Source organism: Eulemur rufifrons, chromosome 16 (assembly GCF_041146395.1).
Source record: "Eulemur rufifrons isolate Redbay chromosome 16, OSU_ERuf_1, whole genome shotgun sequence".
Taxonomy (NCBI): domain Eukaryota; kingdom Metazoa; phylum Chordata; class Mammalia; order Primates; family Lemuridae; genus Eulemur; species Eulemur rufifrons.
The window spans coordinates 63,049,632-63,067,084 of NC_090998.1; the positions used below are offsets into that span (position 1 = coordinate 63,049,632).

The 17,453-nt window shown below is 32.5% G+C and overlaps 1 protein-coding gene across 8 annotated transcripts in view; it reads right to left on the reverse strand.

Annotated features, from left to right (window-relative positions):
- Positions 1-17,453, reverse strand: part of PPFIA2 (PTPRF interacting protein alpha 2) — a 432,283-nt gene that overhangs the window by 116,715 nt on the left and 298,115 nt on the right. For all 8 annotated transcript variants that reach the window (XM_069491029.1, XM_069491033.1, XM_069491031.1 and 5 more), the window contains one exon: positions 12,280-12,396. In XM_069491029.1, the coding sequence (XP_069347130.1) occupies positions 12,280-12,396 (117 nt within the window). The remainder of the gene's footprint in view (positions 1-12,279; positions 12,397-17,453) is intronic.

Sequence of the window (17,453 nt, forward strand, 5' to 3'; positions counted from 1 at the left end):
TAAATTATATGCAAACTATACATTAATAAATTGGCTTTGGAAAAAAAAAACCCTACAAAAAAACACAAAAATAAATTTTTGTTTTGAAAAGTGTTTTAGATACTTGAAAAATTACATTTAGGATTCTAGTGCCCTAATGAATGTTGGAGAAATTGAGACTCAGGTAATCATATAGAAGTGATGTGAATTAAAATGCAGAATTTTTAATTCAGAGTTCAGTTCATGTATCCTTTACCATAATGCTTCTAATCAGAACCTATAAAGCAACAGCAGAAAATTATACATGCTGCATGGTATGGACAGGTAATTATATAAGCCACTCATATGTGTGTGTGTGTGTGTGTGTGTGTGTACGCATGTATGTATACACACATATATATGAGGGGTATGTGTGTGTATATAAATATACATACTAAATGCACACACAATATATATGTGTGTGTGTATTTATTTGAAAAATATTTTTGGTGCAACTAAATGATATTTATTTTGTAATGAGAAAATGATTATTCTAATTCTGTGCACCTGAGGTCCATTAAAATCTTGTTTAAAAATTACATAAGTTTAAATGGGCTCGAGGTAAGTATCTAAATATAAATAGTAATCAGGCAAGTAAAATAAAACACTTTTAAAATGTTAACTTCTTTAATTTGTTTAAGCAGCAGATGTGCCCTGCATTGTCTTTATGCTACTTTTTGGGACTATCCATGGGAATATTTTCAAACTCTCAATTTTTCTCTCAAGTATTTAAGAATCGTTTTATGTATATGAAAATATATAATCTTTTATCTATTCAAATCATCTTAAATGTATTTTATGATGAGCTTATTTTGTTTTCATAATTTCAGAGCAGAAAAGTCCTATTAATAATGTGATTTATATGTAAGAAAACACAATATCTTGATTTTGTTTCAAATCATTGTTATCCTGACTTACCTTTAAAATAAACTGTGGCGCTTAAATGGTAAATGGCTGAATTTTAAAAAAGTCAATGCTTATTTTAAGCAGTTTTACTGATATATAATTTATATACTGTAAAATTCACCCTTTTAAAGTGTAAACTTCAATAGTGTTTAGTATACTTATAGAGTGGTACAACTATTAACATGATTGAATCTGACAACATTTTTATTACCCCGAATAGAATCCTCATGCTTACTAATAGTCACTCATAGCTGATCCCCATCCCTAGTCCTAGACAACCACTAACTACTTTTTGTCATATCTATTTCCTATTCTGCACCTTTCACATAAATGGAATCACAAAATATGTGCTCTTAAAGGTTTTATTCACTGAGCATAATGTTGAGTTTCATACATGTTGTAGCATATTATCAATACTTCATTTCTATTTTGCTAAATAGTATTCCATCTTGTGGATATAGTACATGTTACTTATGTATTCTCCAGTTGATAGACATTAAGATTGTTTCTACCTTTTGACTACTATAAGTAACACTATCATCAACATCTGCATGTAAGTCTTTGTGCGAACAAATGTCTTCATTTCTCTTAGATAGATTCTTAGGAGTTTATCCCTCATCATAATCCTGGTGATTCAGGCAGGCGGGAGGGGGAGGAGAAAATGGATAAATTCACACCAAACGGTACAATGCACACTATCTGGGGGATGGGCACACTTATAACTTTGATTCAAGTGGTGCAAAAGCAATTTATGTAACCAAAACTTTTGTACACCCATGATGTTCTGAAATAAAATTAAAAAAAAAAATCAGACCTGACTTTCAATTTCAAATCTTGTCCTACAAATAACCACATTTTGTCTTTGATTCAAAATTTCCCGGCATAGAATTCATAGCTGTTATTTTTAATTCTACATTGACTCTTTAAATCTGTTTTATATCACATAAACCATCTATTTACAATTCCTGTAAATCTAGAGCCTAGACAAAGCAGAAGTAATATATTCAACCATGACTGCCATTAGAATCCTTGGGAAAGTTGAATGAAAAATATTGAATGGATCACATTCCTGATCATATCAAGGGTGGGGTCCAGGCATGTAATTGTTTTTAATTCAGTTGGAGTTAAGAACCAAAGATCTATATTATGCAGGTACTTTAATGATTACTACATCTAATTTAGTCATCAAATCTGAAAAACTGGTATCAAAAGGGAAAGAGTTTAAAGTAATAAAATAATAAATTATTGGTAAAATTAATGTAATAAAAATATAAAATCAACCCAAGAAAATAGCATTTTTTATCCTACTATCAACTATGTTTAAGTATTTCAAATGTTTCAACTTATAGAATGGGAGAAAATATTCGTAAACTCTACATCCAACAAAGCACTGATATCCAGAATCTACAACGAACTCAAACAAATCAGAAAAAAACAAACAACACCATCAAAAGTCAGCAAAGACATGAACAGAAGTTTTTTAAAAGAAGAGAGAGAAATGTCCAAGAAACATATGAAATAGATACTGACGTTCATATTATTTCATATTATTAATGAAATAGATACTGACATATTTCATATTATTAATATATGAAACAATGCTCAACATCATTAATCACCAACAAAATGCCAGTTAAAACTACAATGAGATACCACCTTACCCCTATCAGAATGGCCATTATTAAAAGTCAAAAAATGATAGATACTGACATGGATGCAATACAGAGATAGAAACATTTATAGGCTGTTGATGGGACTGTTAATTAGTACAACCTCTATGGAAAACAGTGTGGAGATTCCTCAAAGAAATAAATGTAGACCTACCATTCGATCCAGCCATCCCATTGCTGGATATCTACCCAAAGGAAAAGAAGTCATTCTATAAAAAACATACCTACACCCAAATGTCTATTACAGCACAATTCACAATTGCAAAGATGTGGACCCAACATAAGTACCCATCAATTCATGAGAAAATGTGGTATACATATACCATGAAGTACTACAGCCATAAAAAGAAATGAAATAATGTTGTTTGCAGCAAGTTGAATGGAATTGGAGATCATTATCCTAAGTGAAGTATCTCAGGAATGGAAAAGCAAACACCATATGTTCTCATTAATAAATGGGAGCTAAACAATGGGTACATACAGGCACAGAGATATAAAGGGCATTGGAAACCAAGAAGGAGGAAGGGTGGTAGGGGAGAGGTGGTATAAAAACTTACCTATTATGTGTAAGGAACACTATTCTGGTGATGAACACACAAAAAACCCTGACTTACCATTGTACAAGGTATCTATGTAACAAAAACATTTGTACCCATTTAATATATGAAATAAAAAATAAATTAAAAAATGAAAACAAAACCTTACATCACAAAAAATGAATTAAAAAATATAACATATTATAATAGACCCAAGGAATTAGTATTTTTTATCCTACTATCAATCATTTTAAAATGTTTTAAATGGAAAGGTGTGATTTTATCTCATTTCTAAAAGATGACAAAAAATAAACCTCTATAATAGAGTACGCACCAAAGATTGACCTGCTTAGAAAATTTTTCTACCAGATGATTTTTTATGGTTACTTCTCCATTAATAATTTTATTATTCAACATTGAGATTGGCAGTCAGTATGATGCAGCAAATTCCTGGTATTGCTGTTTAATTAAAATATCAAACTGATAGACGTTTACTTTTTTATTTTAAATAGTTAAAAAAGAGCTCAACTTATCTGTATCCCAATCACATAACAACTATATATGTAAAGGATTAGTGGTAAACATAGAAATAGTAATAAATATGAATCTAGCAACAGAAAGCTTTATCTCTTTTCTGATATAAATTTATAAAATTTCATTTCTATCAGAGAATCATACATATGGTTCAAAGGCAAGAATCAAATTGTTTATTTCTAGGAAAAGAAAAATAGTTACCATTAAAATTCACTATTTTTAAGAGATGAGTATATCTTATTCTGATAATGACTCTTAGCAAACTTGTAAAAGAAGGAAAATTCTACTTCTGATAAAAAGTATCTACCAGTTACTATGATAAGCATCACAATTAATGGCAAAACTTGACTAGCATTATTACTAAAATCTAGATTTTTAGAAGAAGGTTTATAAAGCCAGACTTATAAAGCTGAATGCCAGAATGCCATTCTGACCCATACTATTTAACATTGTGTTAAAGTGTTAGCCAATATATAGGAAGTAAAGAAATGGAAATTGGGAAGGAAAAAAAGAGAGAATAAAACCCTCCAAATTTGCTTAATTACTTAGAAAAGTCCAAGAGCACAATAAACTCTTAGAACGGATAGGTTATAGCAAATTTGCTGGATGCTGTATCAATATTTAAAAATTCAATAGCATCTTCATATGCTGGGATTAATTTATTAGGAAAAATATGAAAAGAAGATATCAATCAGAATAGCAATGCAACTGTAAAATGCCTAGAAATATATCTAATAATCTGTAAAACTTCTATGGCAAAAATTAAACAATATTATTAAAGAACATAATATACAAACAAATGGAGACAGAAGCCATATATATATAATAAAACTGTCTACCAATAGAGGTAACTGTTCTCCCCAAATTAATTTAAGTAATTCCAATGAAAATTTTGTTGAGAGCACAGAAAATGATTCCCCAAAATGTCACGCTTTGGTGCATCTAGTGCTTTGAAAATTGAAAGTCCTTAGAAAGAAGCCTCAGAACCCAGGTTCTGACCTTCCTCTTCCCTTTCTTTCTGATAACTCTTTCCTGAAAAACCAGGAGAAATTCTGTCTGGAATTTCCTTATCTGACTAAGAAAACTTCTTTCCAAAAGAAATGCAATTGTCTTAAGGGCCCCCCTTTTTAGAAATCTCATTAAATAACTAGGAAAGATTAATTGCCAGAGAAAAGAAGAGACTGGAAGTCACCAGCCCAGATAGATTTTTCATCTATTCTTCTGTGAGTAGCTCTGAGAGATTTTCTGGGAGACTATTTGCATAATAACACAACCTTTATTCCCATGTAGGTTTGCCGCTTACTTTCCGTTAACTTGTTAGCACCACCCAGCTTCCAAAAAGAATGAATTACAAAATAATGCCTGCCTCCTGAGCCCACATACTTCTCCCCTATGAAGAGAGCACTTGTCCTCAACCAACTGGCCTCTCTTCCAGTCTCATACATTGCATATGACTCCCATGTTCATTTGCTGTTAAAATAAATATTTTTATGCCTTTTTCACCTATGATCTGCCTTTTGTCAGTTCATTTTCAGTTACTCTTTAGGGGGTGGAAGGAAAGCTTTCTTTTGGCCTCTACAATCTTAAGAGAGTTTAAAAATGGAATTTGAAAAGCTGATATAATTAAGTTCTAAGAATCAAGATTTATAAAGTTACAACATTAAAATGGTGTGATATGCATTTATTTATTCATTGAGCATGTATTTATTAAGTGCTTATCATATTCTAGGAACTATTCTGGGTACCTGAGCCTCATCAGGAATGAAATGAAGATCCTAACCTTCATAGAGCTTATTGTTTAGCTGAGGTGGCAGACAATAAGTTACAGCCATTATAAATAAATTACATACTACATTACATTACTGTGTTAAAATACATTATGATATTTCACCAAAGGCTTGATGGAAGTGAGGGAGTCAGGCATGGAGATATCTGGAAGAAGGGCCTTTCAGGCAGAGGGAAGACCAAGTCAAAAGTCACCAGGAGGCCGATGTGGCTGTGGAGGATTTGCTGATGAATTCAGAAGATAAGACAAGCCAGATTATATAAAGCCTTGTGTAAGCGGAAAGCATTTGCAAAGTTTTGAGCAGACGATTGACATGTTCTGTTATATGTTTTAAAATATCACTCTTGTATCAAAATATCACATATATCCCATAAATATGTACAGTTATTATGTATCCATAAAACTTAAAAAAAAACAAAGCAGAGCAAAATCACTCTGATTCATGCTGTGTTGAAAATAGACTGTAGAGGGCCGGGAGAGAAGCAGAGAGACCTGGTAGGAGGTGATAATAACAATCCAGGTGACAGATGATAGTGGTTCAGACTAGAGTTGCCAGTGGAAGTGCTGAGAAGTGGCCCGATTCTGGGCATATTAAATATTTTGAAGGTAAAGCAAATATAGAATTTCTTTATAGTTTGCCGTGGGATGTGAGAGAGGGAAGAGGTAAAAGTAACTCCACATTCTTTAGCTTGAGAATCTGGAAAGGCAAAGTTTCCATCATGTGAGATGGAGAAGATGAAGAAAGGTTTGTGGCGGATAGCAAGAGCTAAGTTCTTGACATCTTCAGTGTGCAATGTCTTTTACATATGCTAGTGGAGATGTTCACGAGGACTTGGATATATGCATTCGGTTGTAGGGTCTGAACTAGAGGTGAAGATTCATAAGTCATTAGCATGTGGATAGTATTTAAAGGTATGAGATTGACTGAAATCACTGAAAGAGTATGAATGGGGAAGGACTGGGCCCTGGGGCACTTCAACATTAGGAAGTCCAAGGGAAGAGTATATGATCCAAGAAAAGAGACTGAGACAGAGCCAACCACAATGTAAGAGAACAACATAATGTGGTTTCCTGTAGTGCAAGCAAAGAAAATGTATGAAGGGGGAAAGAGTGATCAACGATGTCAAATGCTGCTGAGACATCAGCTACACAGGGGCTGAGAATTAATTGTATTTATCAATACAAGTTTAGTGATGACTGTAACAGGAGTGGTTTCTTTGGAGTGGTGGGGCAAAAACTTTATTGGAATGGGTTTATAAACGAATGGATAAAAAGAAAACGGGGATAGTGAGTAGACAAACTTTTTGAAAGAGTTTTGCTCCAAAAAGAAGCAGAAAGAAGAGTAATAGCTGTTGGTGGATGTGGGGCCAACAGATAGTGTTTTTAAATTGGAAAAACTTTGTATGTTATAGGAATAGAGTAGATAAAGAAAAAATTGATGAGCAAGTAGAGAGCCATACAAATTGCTAGAGAAATACTTGACCAATGGATTACTGAAGGCATCCGCACAGGTATAACAAATTTCTCTTTGTCTAGGTTTATTTTATTGTATTTTTTTTCAGTCTCATGCTCAGGTGAATAAACTCTTTCATCCTCTTAGACACATGGTCAAGTTTAAGACTGTGCTTAAATACTCAAATTTTGAAATCCATTATATCAGGTAGTTCTTATGATGCCTTTCTTCAACCACGGTTCACTTTTAATCTTTGTACACTTGTTAGGTATTTATCTCAGCTGCTTCTCCTGATCACAAGCTATATAAATTTGAGCCAGTAATTCTTGCTCTACAAACCTCACAGGGTTGTTATAGGGGTCAATAAAGCAACTTATGCAAAAGCACTTTTGGAGGAACTGTAAAGGACTTTATACTAGTTGTTTATCTTGCTCTTATTGACTTGTAGTCCCTTTGTTAATGAGGTTTCAAGACAAGTTTGAGGAATGATTTGCCTATCTTTAAAGGGTGAGAGACAGCATTCCTTAATTCCACATTAAGGCATATCCTGAAAAATACTCATCCTGGCAGGTGCTATTTCCCTGTGGATAAAGAGCATCCCTAGAAACAACTAGAAACACTGCATACTGTGTTTCTTTCTTAGAACTTGATGATATTAAAAATTAAAATAGAACTATTATAGTAATTATACCAGTTTAAAATGGTATAAAACAATATTGCCTAATTCCCTTGTCCTGGGAATTCTCTTTTTTGGGGAAATAGGTTCTATGAAACATTAAATTCTTGGGGAACTCATGTTTCATAAGAACTGTTGAGACAGATAAATGCTACCAAAGTGAAAAATAAAATTAAGTTTTTTGAGGAACTTCTGAATGACAAACATAAAAATTTTCCTGGACTGGCTTAATAGATCATACAAAATGATACACAGGGAAAATAATTTCTTCTCTATATGCCCAGAAAAGGGCAGATTCTGTGGCACAAAATGTACCCTCAAATTATGCCAATAGAATAAAGATAGATGCACAATTTTTTCTCAAACTCTTCTAAACCAGTCAGTCTTTTAAAGTCTTTGAAAATATCCTACTTCACCAAAGATGTATTTACTTTGCATCCCTCAAATCTGGGCTAAAATAAATGATATTTAATCTATTATTAAAGACAGAAGAGTCAATTCCACTTTCACTTTCCATCTAATAAGGTCATAGTTAACATACAATAACCTAGTAACTGCACTCAGAGAGATTTGTTTTGAATGTAATGATTTTCCTCATAACATTAGAAGATGATATTTTACTTTTGCCATTGCATATAGAAGACACCTGACTTTTGGTCATGGCCTTCCTCTCCAACTCAGCTTCTGGAAAATTTGTACAAGATAACTTCATCACCATATGAATAAACTATGGAACAGCCTAACCTTTCCTCTTCTGAACCTTTTCCTAGCCAATTATTGAAATTTGGGCCAGTCTAGTCAATCTATCCAGGGCTATAGTTAGACCTTCTTTTTCCAAGATGGCAAATTCATAAACCCCATTCTCCTGTTTGGTTTTATTGCCTGAAAATTCAATTGGAGGGTAAAAGAGAAACAGACATTCTGTTATCATGTTTTATTTTGAATTAGAGTACAATATATAGAATTAATGCATAAAATAAAATATTCTGTTAGTGCTATCCAGATGTAAATAAACCCAAATAATTTTTGAGAGAGGGAAGTAATAATTCATAAAATCAGCTACAGTAAACAAGACTGAATCTTTGACAGAACAGTTGTTGGTAGTATTTAATAGTTGACACGTACTGAGGAACACTTATAAAAATCGACAAAATACAGTCAGTACCCCAGAGACATGCATATGGTTGATGCCTATTAGTTAGAACTCAGCAGATATCATTAAAATAATGGCATATGTGGAACTGAGACCCAGGGGGATTAAAGGATAAGGCCACATAGCTAGTAATTGGTAGAGATGAGATTTGAATCCATGTCTATTAACTTCAAACAAATCACGATTCCACACTGCCTCTCTGACACCCCTCAACGAGGATTGATTTACCTTTTCTTTAAACCCTAATATTATTTTGGATACTATGTTATTGATCATGTTTTGCTATATTAATTTGAGTATGTTTATTTTTCACTATAGATTCTTACCAAATTTACTACAAGGCCTATGTCTTCTGAAGCTCCACCACTGTCTAACATTCTACTGATCCATATCACTTAGCAAATATTTGCACCTGGAAAAAGTAATTGTAAGTACAGAATATATTATACAAGCCAAGAGCATTATTATCTCCTTTATAAGAGCAGCATGTTTACTTTTAAAAATTCACAAATTAACTCCCATCTAGGAAGCAACATGAAAAAAGTTATTGAGCCTAGTTCTGAATAAGGTAAAATTGTGTGTTCTGAAAATTTTTATTATCTGTGAATATTTATGTTCTTCTAAAACAATCAATTAAATTGAAGGTCACACGGAAACATTTAAATTTGTTTCCGTAAAACTTTTTTTTCTTTTTCTTTTAAAAATGTTGACAATAATTATAGGACTTTTCCATGAGTAATAAGGACTGTTTCAGAATGTATTTTTATGAGACTATTTTTGTGAACTATTTTGTCAACAGAGTTCTCAAACCACTGATACAAAACATCTTATATTGGCTAATAGCCTACTCTGACTATGTAATTTAAGTAACTTAACTGCCCTAAACAAAGAGTAATCCTTGAGACTAGGATTTACAACTCACTTTCCGACAGTTCTATTAGTATCTAAAAATATTTTTATGTTTTTTAACCTGAATGACCACTTTTCAATTACACACTAACACTATGGTTATCCTGAGCTGATAACTTTTATTACATAGACACTTCCAAAAATAAGATTTTCTTTTCTTTTCTTTGAATATACTTCTTTAAAGTTCTTAATAAAAAATTAACTGTTAGGCTTTAAATTATAGTCCTATGACAATTTATTATTCAATAGTATTAATATATCTCAAATAATCATGTTATAGAGGATAATTTGGAAAGAAAAGATGCTTTACAATGCTATATGTGTGCAATTTAGGAGTAGTCATAAAATTATAATTAAAATAAAAATCCAGATAATTATTTTATATTTTATCAAGAAATGTCAGGTAATGAAATGTGGTATAAATAAAACTTTTATAACAGTTTATTGAATTATCCCAAGAAATCAATCACAGGAGTAATATAAATTGAAACACAGTTTACTTATCTTTAAAATTAAAGTAAATATATATGACATATTTTACATATATTGTAGGTTTACACTGAATGAGATGGGCATAATATTTTAACTAATTGTAATTTATCATTATTTCAAGCATTTGGAAATCACTTTTCCTGTAATTCTAGGAAGCTGAAAAAAAAGGATACCAATAATCACAATATTTAAAAATCTTTAGTTATACTCACACCAGGCGTGAGTTAGTAATGGCACAGAATTTTTCTTCCACACTGGCTGAAATGCTTTTACCAAGACTTAGAAGGCAAAGACAGTTAAAGACAAACGCTTTAGGTTACCAATGACTCAAAATCTTTGACATGTACACTTATATCTGTGAACTCCAATGAAAACAAATATCAACTATGCATAAACCCTCATCCTAATTCTGTAACCAGTTTCTGAAAAATAATCTGGCATGAGCTGTCTTATATTATGTAATTTCTTGATATTAGGATATTTGGGGTTTATATCTTGAAGAAACAATATTTGAAAAAAATATGTATGAGCAGCCTTCCTGCCCACCAGAAGAAGGCTTTGAGAATGAAATAATTTTTTAGAGGATAGACAAGATCTCAAGCTCTTTATGTCTGAGAAAAGCGTATTTCTTCAATACTGACTGGATTAGCATAAACACAGCATTATCATAGAAAACAAATATAGACTTCTATGAAAAAGACTAGATGACCATGAAGTCCATTTTCATACCCAATTCCGTGTGATTCTATAATTCTATGAGGAGAGGTACAGCAATCTACTACAGATGACATAATTAAAATAAAACAGCCATAGAAAATTACATTTTGGTTTCCTAAACTGAATTCTGAGTGTAAATGTCTTGTTAAAGAGCTTGGTGGTATATCCATTGAAGTAATATCAGTTTATTTAGCTGACAGAAATAAATAATTTTATTCTAATCTCAGATACAGCTCATGAAATCTGTCAAAATGTAGTTTATGTTTAATATTTATTCTAGGATTTCTATAAAATATGTGGATCAAAGCTAAAATAGTGGAAGATCTGTTTGTTTCCCAGCCCCCAGAATTGAAGTTTGTCTCTGGAAATTAGTCTGGTCACCTTGGTTTCCTTTGCTTTTGCACTTGAAGCTCCTTCATTTGTTTCAACTGCGTAAGTGAGGAAGTGCTTAATTTATTTTCTGGTGAGAATTCTAGTGCTATTTGTTTTGTTGTCTTCTTTTTCTCTAGGGTTTAGAAACTCTTGACCTTCTCAGTTACACCAGTTTAGCTACCTGATTCCTGTGGTCTTAATGATTAAGGAGCTTACAATCCAAAGATATAACTCCTATATATAAAAACCCAGGAGATTCTCTGAAATTTCAAGCACATGGTGTATGAATGCCTATGTAATTTTCATCTGATTCTGAGCCTACTGGTAATTTACCTTCTTCTTCCTGAGCTGGAAAGAAGTGGTTCAGCACAAAAAAGGTCTTTTGCTAGTGGCCAGACTACTGTTTTTTGTTTTTTGCCTGGATTTAAACCCCACCCAAAAGGAGAATCATTGCCTTCTAAAAAATGGTAAACGTCCCATGACTTCAGATAGTTTCTGTAATCTCTCATTAACAGGAGTACTGCTAAGGACTTCTTGAACACAGCAAGAAAAATACTAAGTCAAATATGAGATTGCCAAAAAATTTTTGCGGTGATAAACAACAAATTAGTTACCAATTGCATATAATATTACTTGTAATTCAAAAGTATTGTTTTTGTACTTATAATAGTCCTGGATATATAAACACTTTATATATATACTCCATTCACTTTATATATCCTTTAAATTGTATACTTTATATATACAAAATATATGCAAATTCAATTATATATAACTAAATTATTTTTAAGAGACTCAACTAAGAGCAAATAATGAAAAAATTCAAGTATTTTTATATACATAAATACACACAACACATACATATATGTATTATTTGTAAGAGAATCAAATTAAGAGCAATAAATGAGAGGGAAAATCATCAGGAACCTTTGACCAATAAATCAATAAATATTAAAGAATGTTCATTACATGGTTTTTATATTTCCTTTTCCTATCAAATGATATATAGCAAGCAAACATTTCTATTTCCATGTAAGAGCATGTGTGTGTGTCATACCTTTTCATGTACTTTCTGACCCGGTTCCATCCCTTCGAGATGTTCTGACTCTGTGGATCCCTCACTTGATGCCATTTTTCTTTGTATATGAACATTTTGTTCACGCAAGGCAACAATCTGCAAAATAAAAGCACTATGCTTTTAAAGTCTAAATAGAGCATAAAGCAAAAAAAAAAATTGATTTTACTTGGATGTGGTTAAGAACTAATGAATATTAACAAATGGTCAGAAAATAAACATTAAATTTTACCCAATTATTATTTCAAACATATTTTTAAAATTTAGGCCAGCATTTTGTATAATATGTATAAGAATTCATAATATTTCTCCTAAGAAGAGGTTAAAGCACTATGAAATTTACCCAAAAAAATATTTCTAGTTGGAAAATGTATCCAGTTGGAAATGTACCTAAATCAATGAGACATAGATATACATATACATACACACATATATATGAATCCACATGTTCTTAATTCAGAAATTCTTTTTAAATTAATTTGTGAAATATAATAAAATTATTATTAGTCTGTATTTTTAAAGTATACAAGAAATGTAACTGAAAAGATTGAAGATTAAGGAATAATTATGAGCACAATCATTTAGCCTATAGTGATAGCACATTTGCAATTTTAAAACAGATTATTATGCTGGAGTTAAATAAATTTTTAATGCTATCATGAGCACTTAGACTTAAATTTGTCTCATTGTCATAATTTTATGGCCATTATTTAACATTTATAGTCCGAATTTAGTTAATCTGCAAAAAAATATTCAGAAAGCAATAAATTCTTACAAATTTTCAGCTTAATTTTATAGACATGATTATTTCATCTAAGAAACAGGTTCTCAGATAGTTATATAATAGTAAAAGTGATCTAAGTAATATGTAGAGTGGAAAATAGCATTCCAGACTTTTTAAAATGGTGTTTTGAAATATATTTGCTATATAAATTTAAAAATATTTTACATTATATTAATGTCATATCTTATTTCATGGCAAATTTTATTAAATTATCACCTTGAATATTAGTCCGTATTTGTTCTAGGAGAAATCAATGTCCATAGTACTTAATATACAGTAAGATTTGAATCATATAAAACTTACATGTTGAAATCATGAGACCAATGTGTCACACAGACCAATAATCATTAAATTAAAAAAAAAATCAAGGGATTGGGTATTTGTCCTGCAGCCTGCCCCTACTTCAATGCTAGATCTATCACGATGTGTTCGTGAGATCAGGTGATCTTGCATATATAATCTCTGGCATTTGAACATATGGCATATCGTTTAGAAAGGGCAGATCACCACATAAGAATAACTATGTAAATGTTCTTCTCTCTCTTACGGAACTGCAATCACCAAATAATTAATTTCCTCACTCCCACTCTTGTCCATACACAATCTATTACTCAAAAAGCTGCCAGATTCATGTTTTTAATTTAAATCATATTGTGTCACCCCTCAGCTTTCTAAAAACCTTTGTTTTCCCGACTTATTTAGCATAAATGTGAACTTCTTAACAAGGTCTATTATGTCCTACATAATCTTTTGGCTTTGTCCACACTGATTTCCTTTGCATCCCTCAAACACACCTGGCTCTTTCTTACCCAGAACTGAGGAATTTGATGATGATCTTGCCTGAAACATTCCTTCCGAGCTACCACAGTTGACACAATCTCAGTTTTGAAGGCTCAGCTGAAATACCATTCCTCAGAGAGAACGTACCTTGTCATCAAGCATTTCTTACACTATATCCCTGTTTATTTTTGTGTGTGTGGCATTCATTAAAATCTAATATTTCATTCCTCTACTTCCTCACTTTGCTTGCTAACAGAAGTGCTAATAATATCTCACGGGAAAATAATTTTTAAAGGAATGCTTTATTGAAAACAACATTTTCTTATGAAGCAGTGCATCAAATTATTATGTGCAAGGTATTCAATAAAAATGTGTTGAATTAAATAATGAATGGATATGGAAAAACAAAGAATGTAAACCTAATTAATTCAGAAATAACAAAAGATAAGGATTTGGAGTGCATGAGAAACTTCAGAGACATTCCATTCACATTTGTTAACACAGAAATGGATTACCTCGAAGCAATGACAAAAAGAATGAAATAGCTCCCAGAAATATAATTTTTAAATTATATCCTTAACGTGCTTTCTTTTGCATAAAATAATGTTATATTAAAATTGATACATTATGAGATTTTATATGAATTTATTATGAATTTTTAAAAATTCAAGTATTATATGCTGACATTCAGCTAAGACAACATCCATGACTTAACATACATGCTAAGACAAAGGCATCAAGACATTAAAAAATTCTATGGATTTTCTTCTATTATTTGATCTACTTAGAAGTGAAGGGAGACATTTTTAAAAAATACTTAAACACCAAGTTTAACTCTCATCTTACAGACTAACTTCTATTTGTTTAGTAAATTATATACATTTCAAACATGTCCTAGAGCCTAAAATAAAGCAGGCCATCTATAAAAGTTTACTGGAAGAATCAATGAAAGGATAAATTAATGCCCTTATTAAGAAAAAATCAGATTCATTCAGAAAACACCATGCACAATTGTGACACAATGTTAAAAAAATTATAAACTCCAACTTCGTCACAAAGTATATACATGACAATTAGTCCCAAGAAAGACATAATTTTCAACCACTAATGTGGTTTTTTTAAATAAATGAAGTTCAAAATATTAGTCTTTAGAAACAGAAAAATGGATGTACAATACTTTATATTCTCTAATATGCTCTTATTTTGTTCTATCTTTCCCCAATTATCCTGGGTAGTTATGCAAGTAAGGTTCAGCACCTGATTTAATTGTAGGTGTTAGTTAATAAGCTGATTCTTTTTTAACAGGGAGAAAGTGGGAAAATGAGGGGTTCTCTTTTAAAAATTCACCACTGGGGGTCGAGCCCTTTGTTCAATGTGTTCTAAGGAGTGAGAGGGTCACCTAGAAATCACTAGAGCTAAAGGTAGCACAGACCTCTTTAGGAAAGTCTCCCAGCTGGCTTGAGAAGTGAACACAGGAGATGGCTGGAGAACCAGCTTCAGAAAGCAAGTAGAAAGAAATGCAGCTGATGATCTCAAAATATTTTCGTGGCTCTTGCTGATAGGGAATGCTGTCAGAGGGAGGGGCCAAGCAACCTCTCTAGAAAAATACTGAGGTAGACCTGTATTCCTCACTGTTAAACAACATGGCTTTCTTACTATGGTTTGAATGTCCCCTCCAAAACTCATGTTGATATATAATTGCCATTGTGATGGTATTAAGAGGAGGGATCTTTAAGTGGTGATTAGGGGCCCTCATGAATGGATTAATGCCATTATCATGGGAGTGGCTAGTTATCACTGGAGTCAGTTCTTGATAAAAGAGAAGTTCGGCCCCATTCTCTCTGTCTCACATGCTCTTGTGCTCTTCTGCCCTTCTGCTATGGGATATGGCAGCAAGAAGGCCCATGCCAGATGCCAGTACCATGCTCTGAGATATCTCAGTCTACAAAACTGTAAGAAGTAAATTTCTTTTCTTTAAAAATTACCCAGTCTGTGATATTCTGTTATGGCAAAACAAAACAGACTAAGATACTACTCCAAATATGATATCATTACAAGTGGGAGGAACCACTTATATACTAGCCCTGATGCTTAAGCTGTTCTTACATAACTGTACTAAAAAACCCACTACATACAAGCACTGTGCTAAACTATTTTTAAACTATTTTTATCTGTGAAAGAAATATGATTCATGTTTAACATATGATTAAACTGAGATAAAGATAGATTAATGGGGAGAACTGCATATGGAATATATGTGTTCCCCCAAAACTTATATGTTGTAGCCTAAGATCCAATGTGATGGTATTGAGAGGTGGGTCTTTGGGGATGATTAAATTATGAGGACTCTGTCCTAATGAATGGAATTGGTACCCACATAAAAGGTCTTGAGGGAACTACCCTTTTGCCCTTTCCCCTTCTGCCATGTGAAGACACAATGTTCAGGGTGCCATCTTGGAAGTAGAGAGCAGTCCTCACCAGACACCAAATTGGCTGGCAGTTTGATCTTGGACTTCCTTGCTTTCAAAGCTATGAGAAATAAATTTTCTATTGTTTGTAAATTACCTAGTCTCAGAGTCTCAAGTATTTTGTAATAGCATAAACAGACTAAGACAAGAACTAAGTAGAAATCAAATAAAAGCTGATTCCATATCCTTACACTTTCTACTCTGTAACATTGCCTCACATGGCATTGCATTTACATTTGAGCTCTATTAAATTAGGGGAAGTAAACAGAGAGTTGAAAAAGAAAGTGAAGCATTTTTTTCCCCAAGTACTGATATCCTTGTATCTCTGGAATCCTTTGTACATCATTAAGGCTGGACCCCTCCCTAGACAAATTTGCATATAGACAAAATTTGCATATATTTTCAGGGGGTTATCAACCAATTGAAGGCCCATGGAACAGTGGACAAGAGAAAGTTTTCACAACCATTTTAAGTGATAAACCATCATTTGTCAAGTGTCTGCTGACATTTGTTTTTAGGTATTCAGAATTCTTTCACATTTTCTTTGATAACACTTACATTTTCACTGGGGAGGTTTTCTTTCTTATTCTCATCCCCGAGGGACTGTCAATCAAGGAGCCAAGGTTCCCATGACAAATGGGTGGGCTCATGATCCAAGCCAAGGCAGTCAGAATATTCCTTGAGATGTTTCTGGCTGAGTTATGGGGAAAGATTCTCTTTCTACTATGAAAGGTAGCCTGGAAGGATATGATCGTGATGCTGTTTGCCTTTAGCTCCCACTCATGGGAGAAGCAGGTGGAAGAGAGGGAGCCCTGATGAACTGCTTCTGGTCCTGATTCTAGTTATTCTTAAATCATTCATATCCCTGGCATTTTAGTAATATAAGTCTAAAATTTTTCTTTTGTGCCCAAACTAGTTTAGGTTGGTTTTTTGTCACTTGCAACTAAAAGTGTGCTTGCAAATGCAGCAAGGATCACAGAAGGCAACACCAAGCATGCATATATCTAAGTGCGATTTTGAAGAATGACAAGAATTTACCGGGGAGACAATGACAGAAGACCTTTTAGGTAGATAGAAGATCATAGGCATTTTGTTTTTGAGTACTTTGTGTTCCTAGTACTATA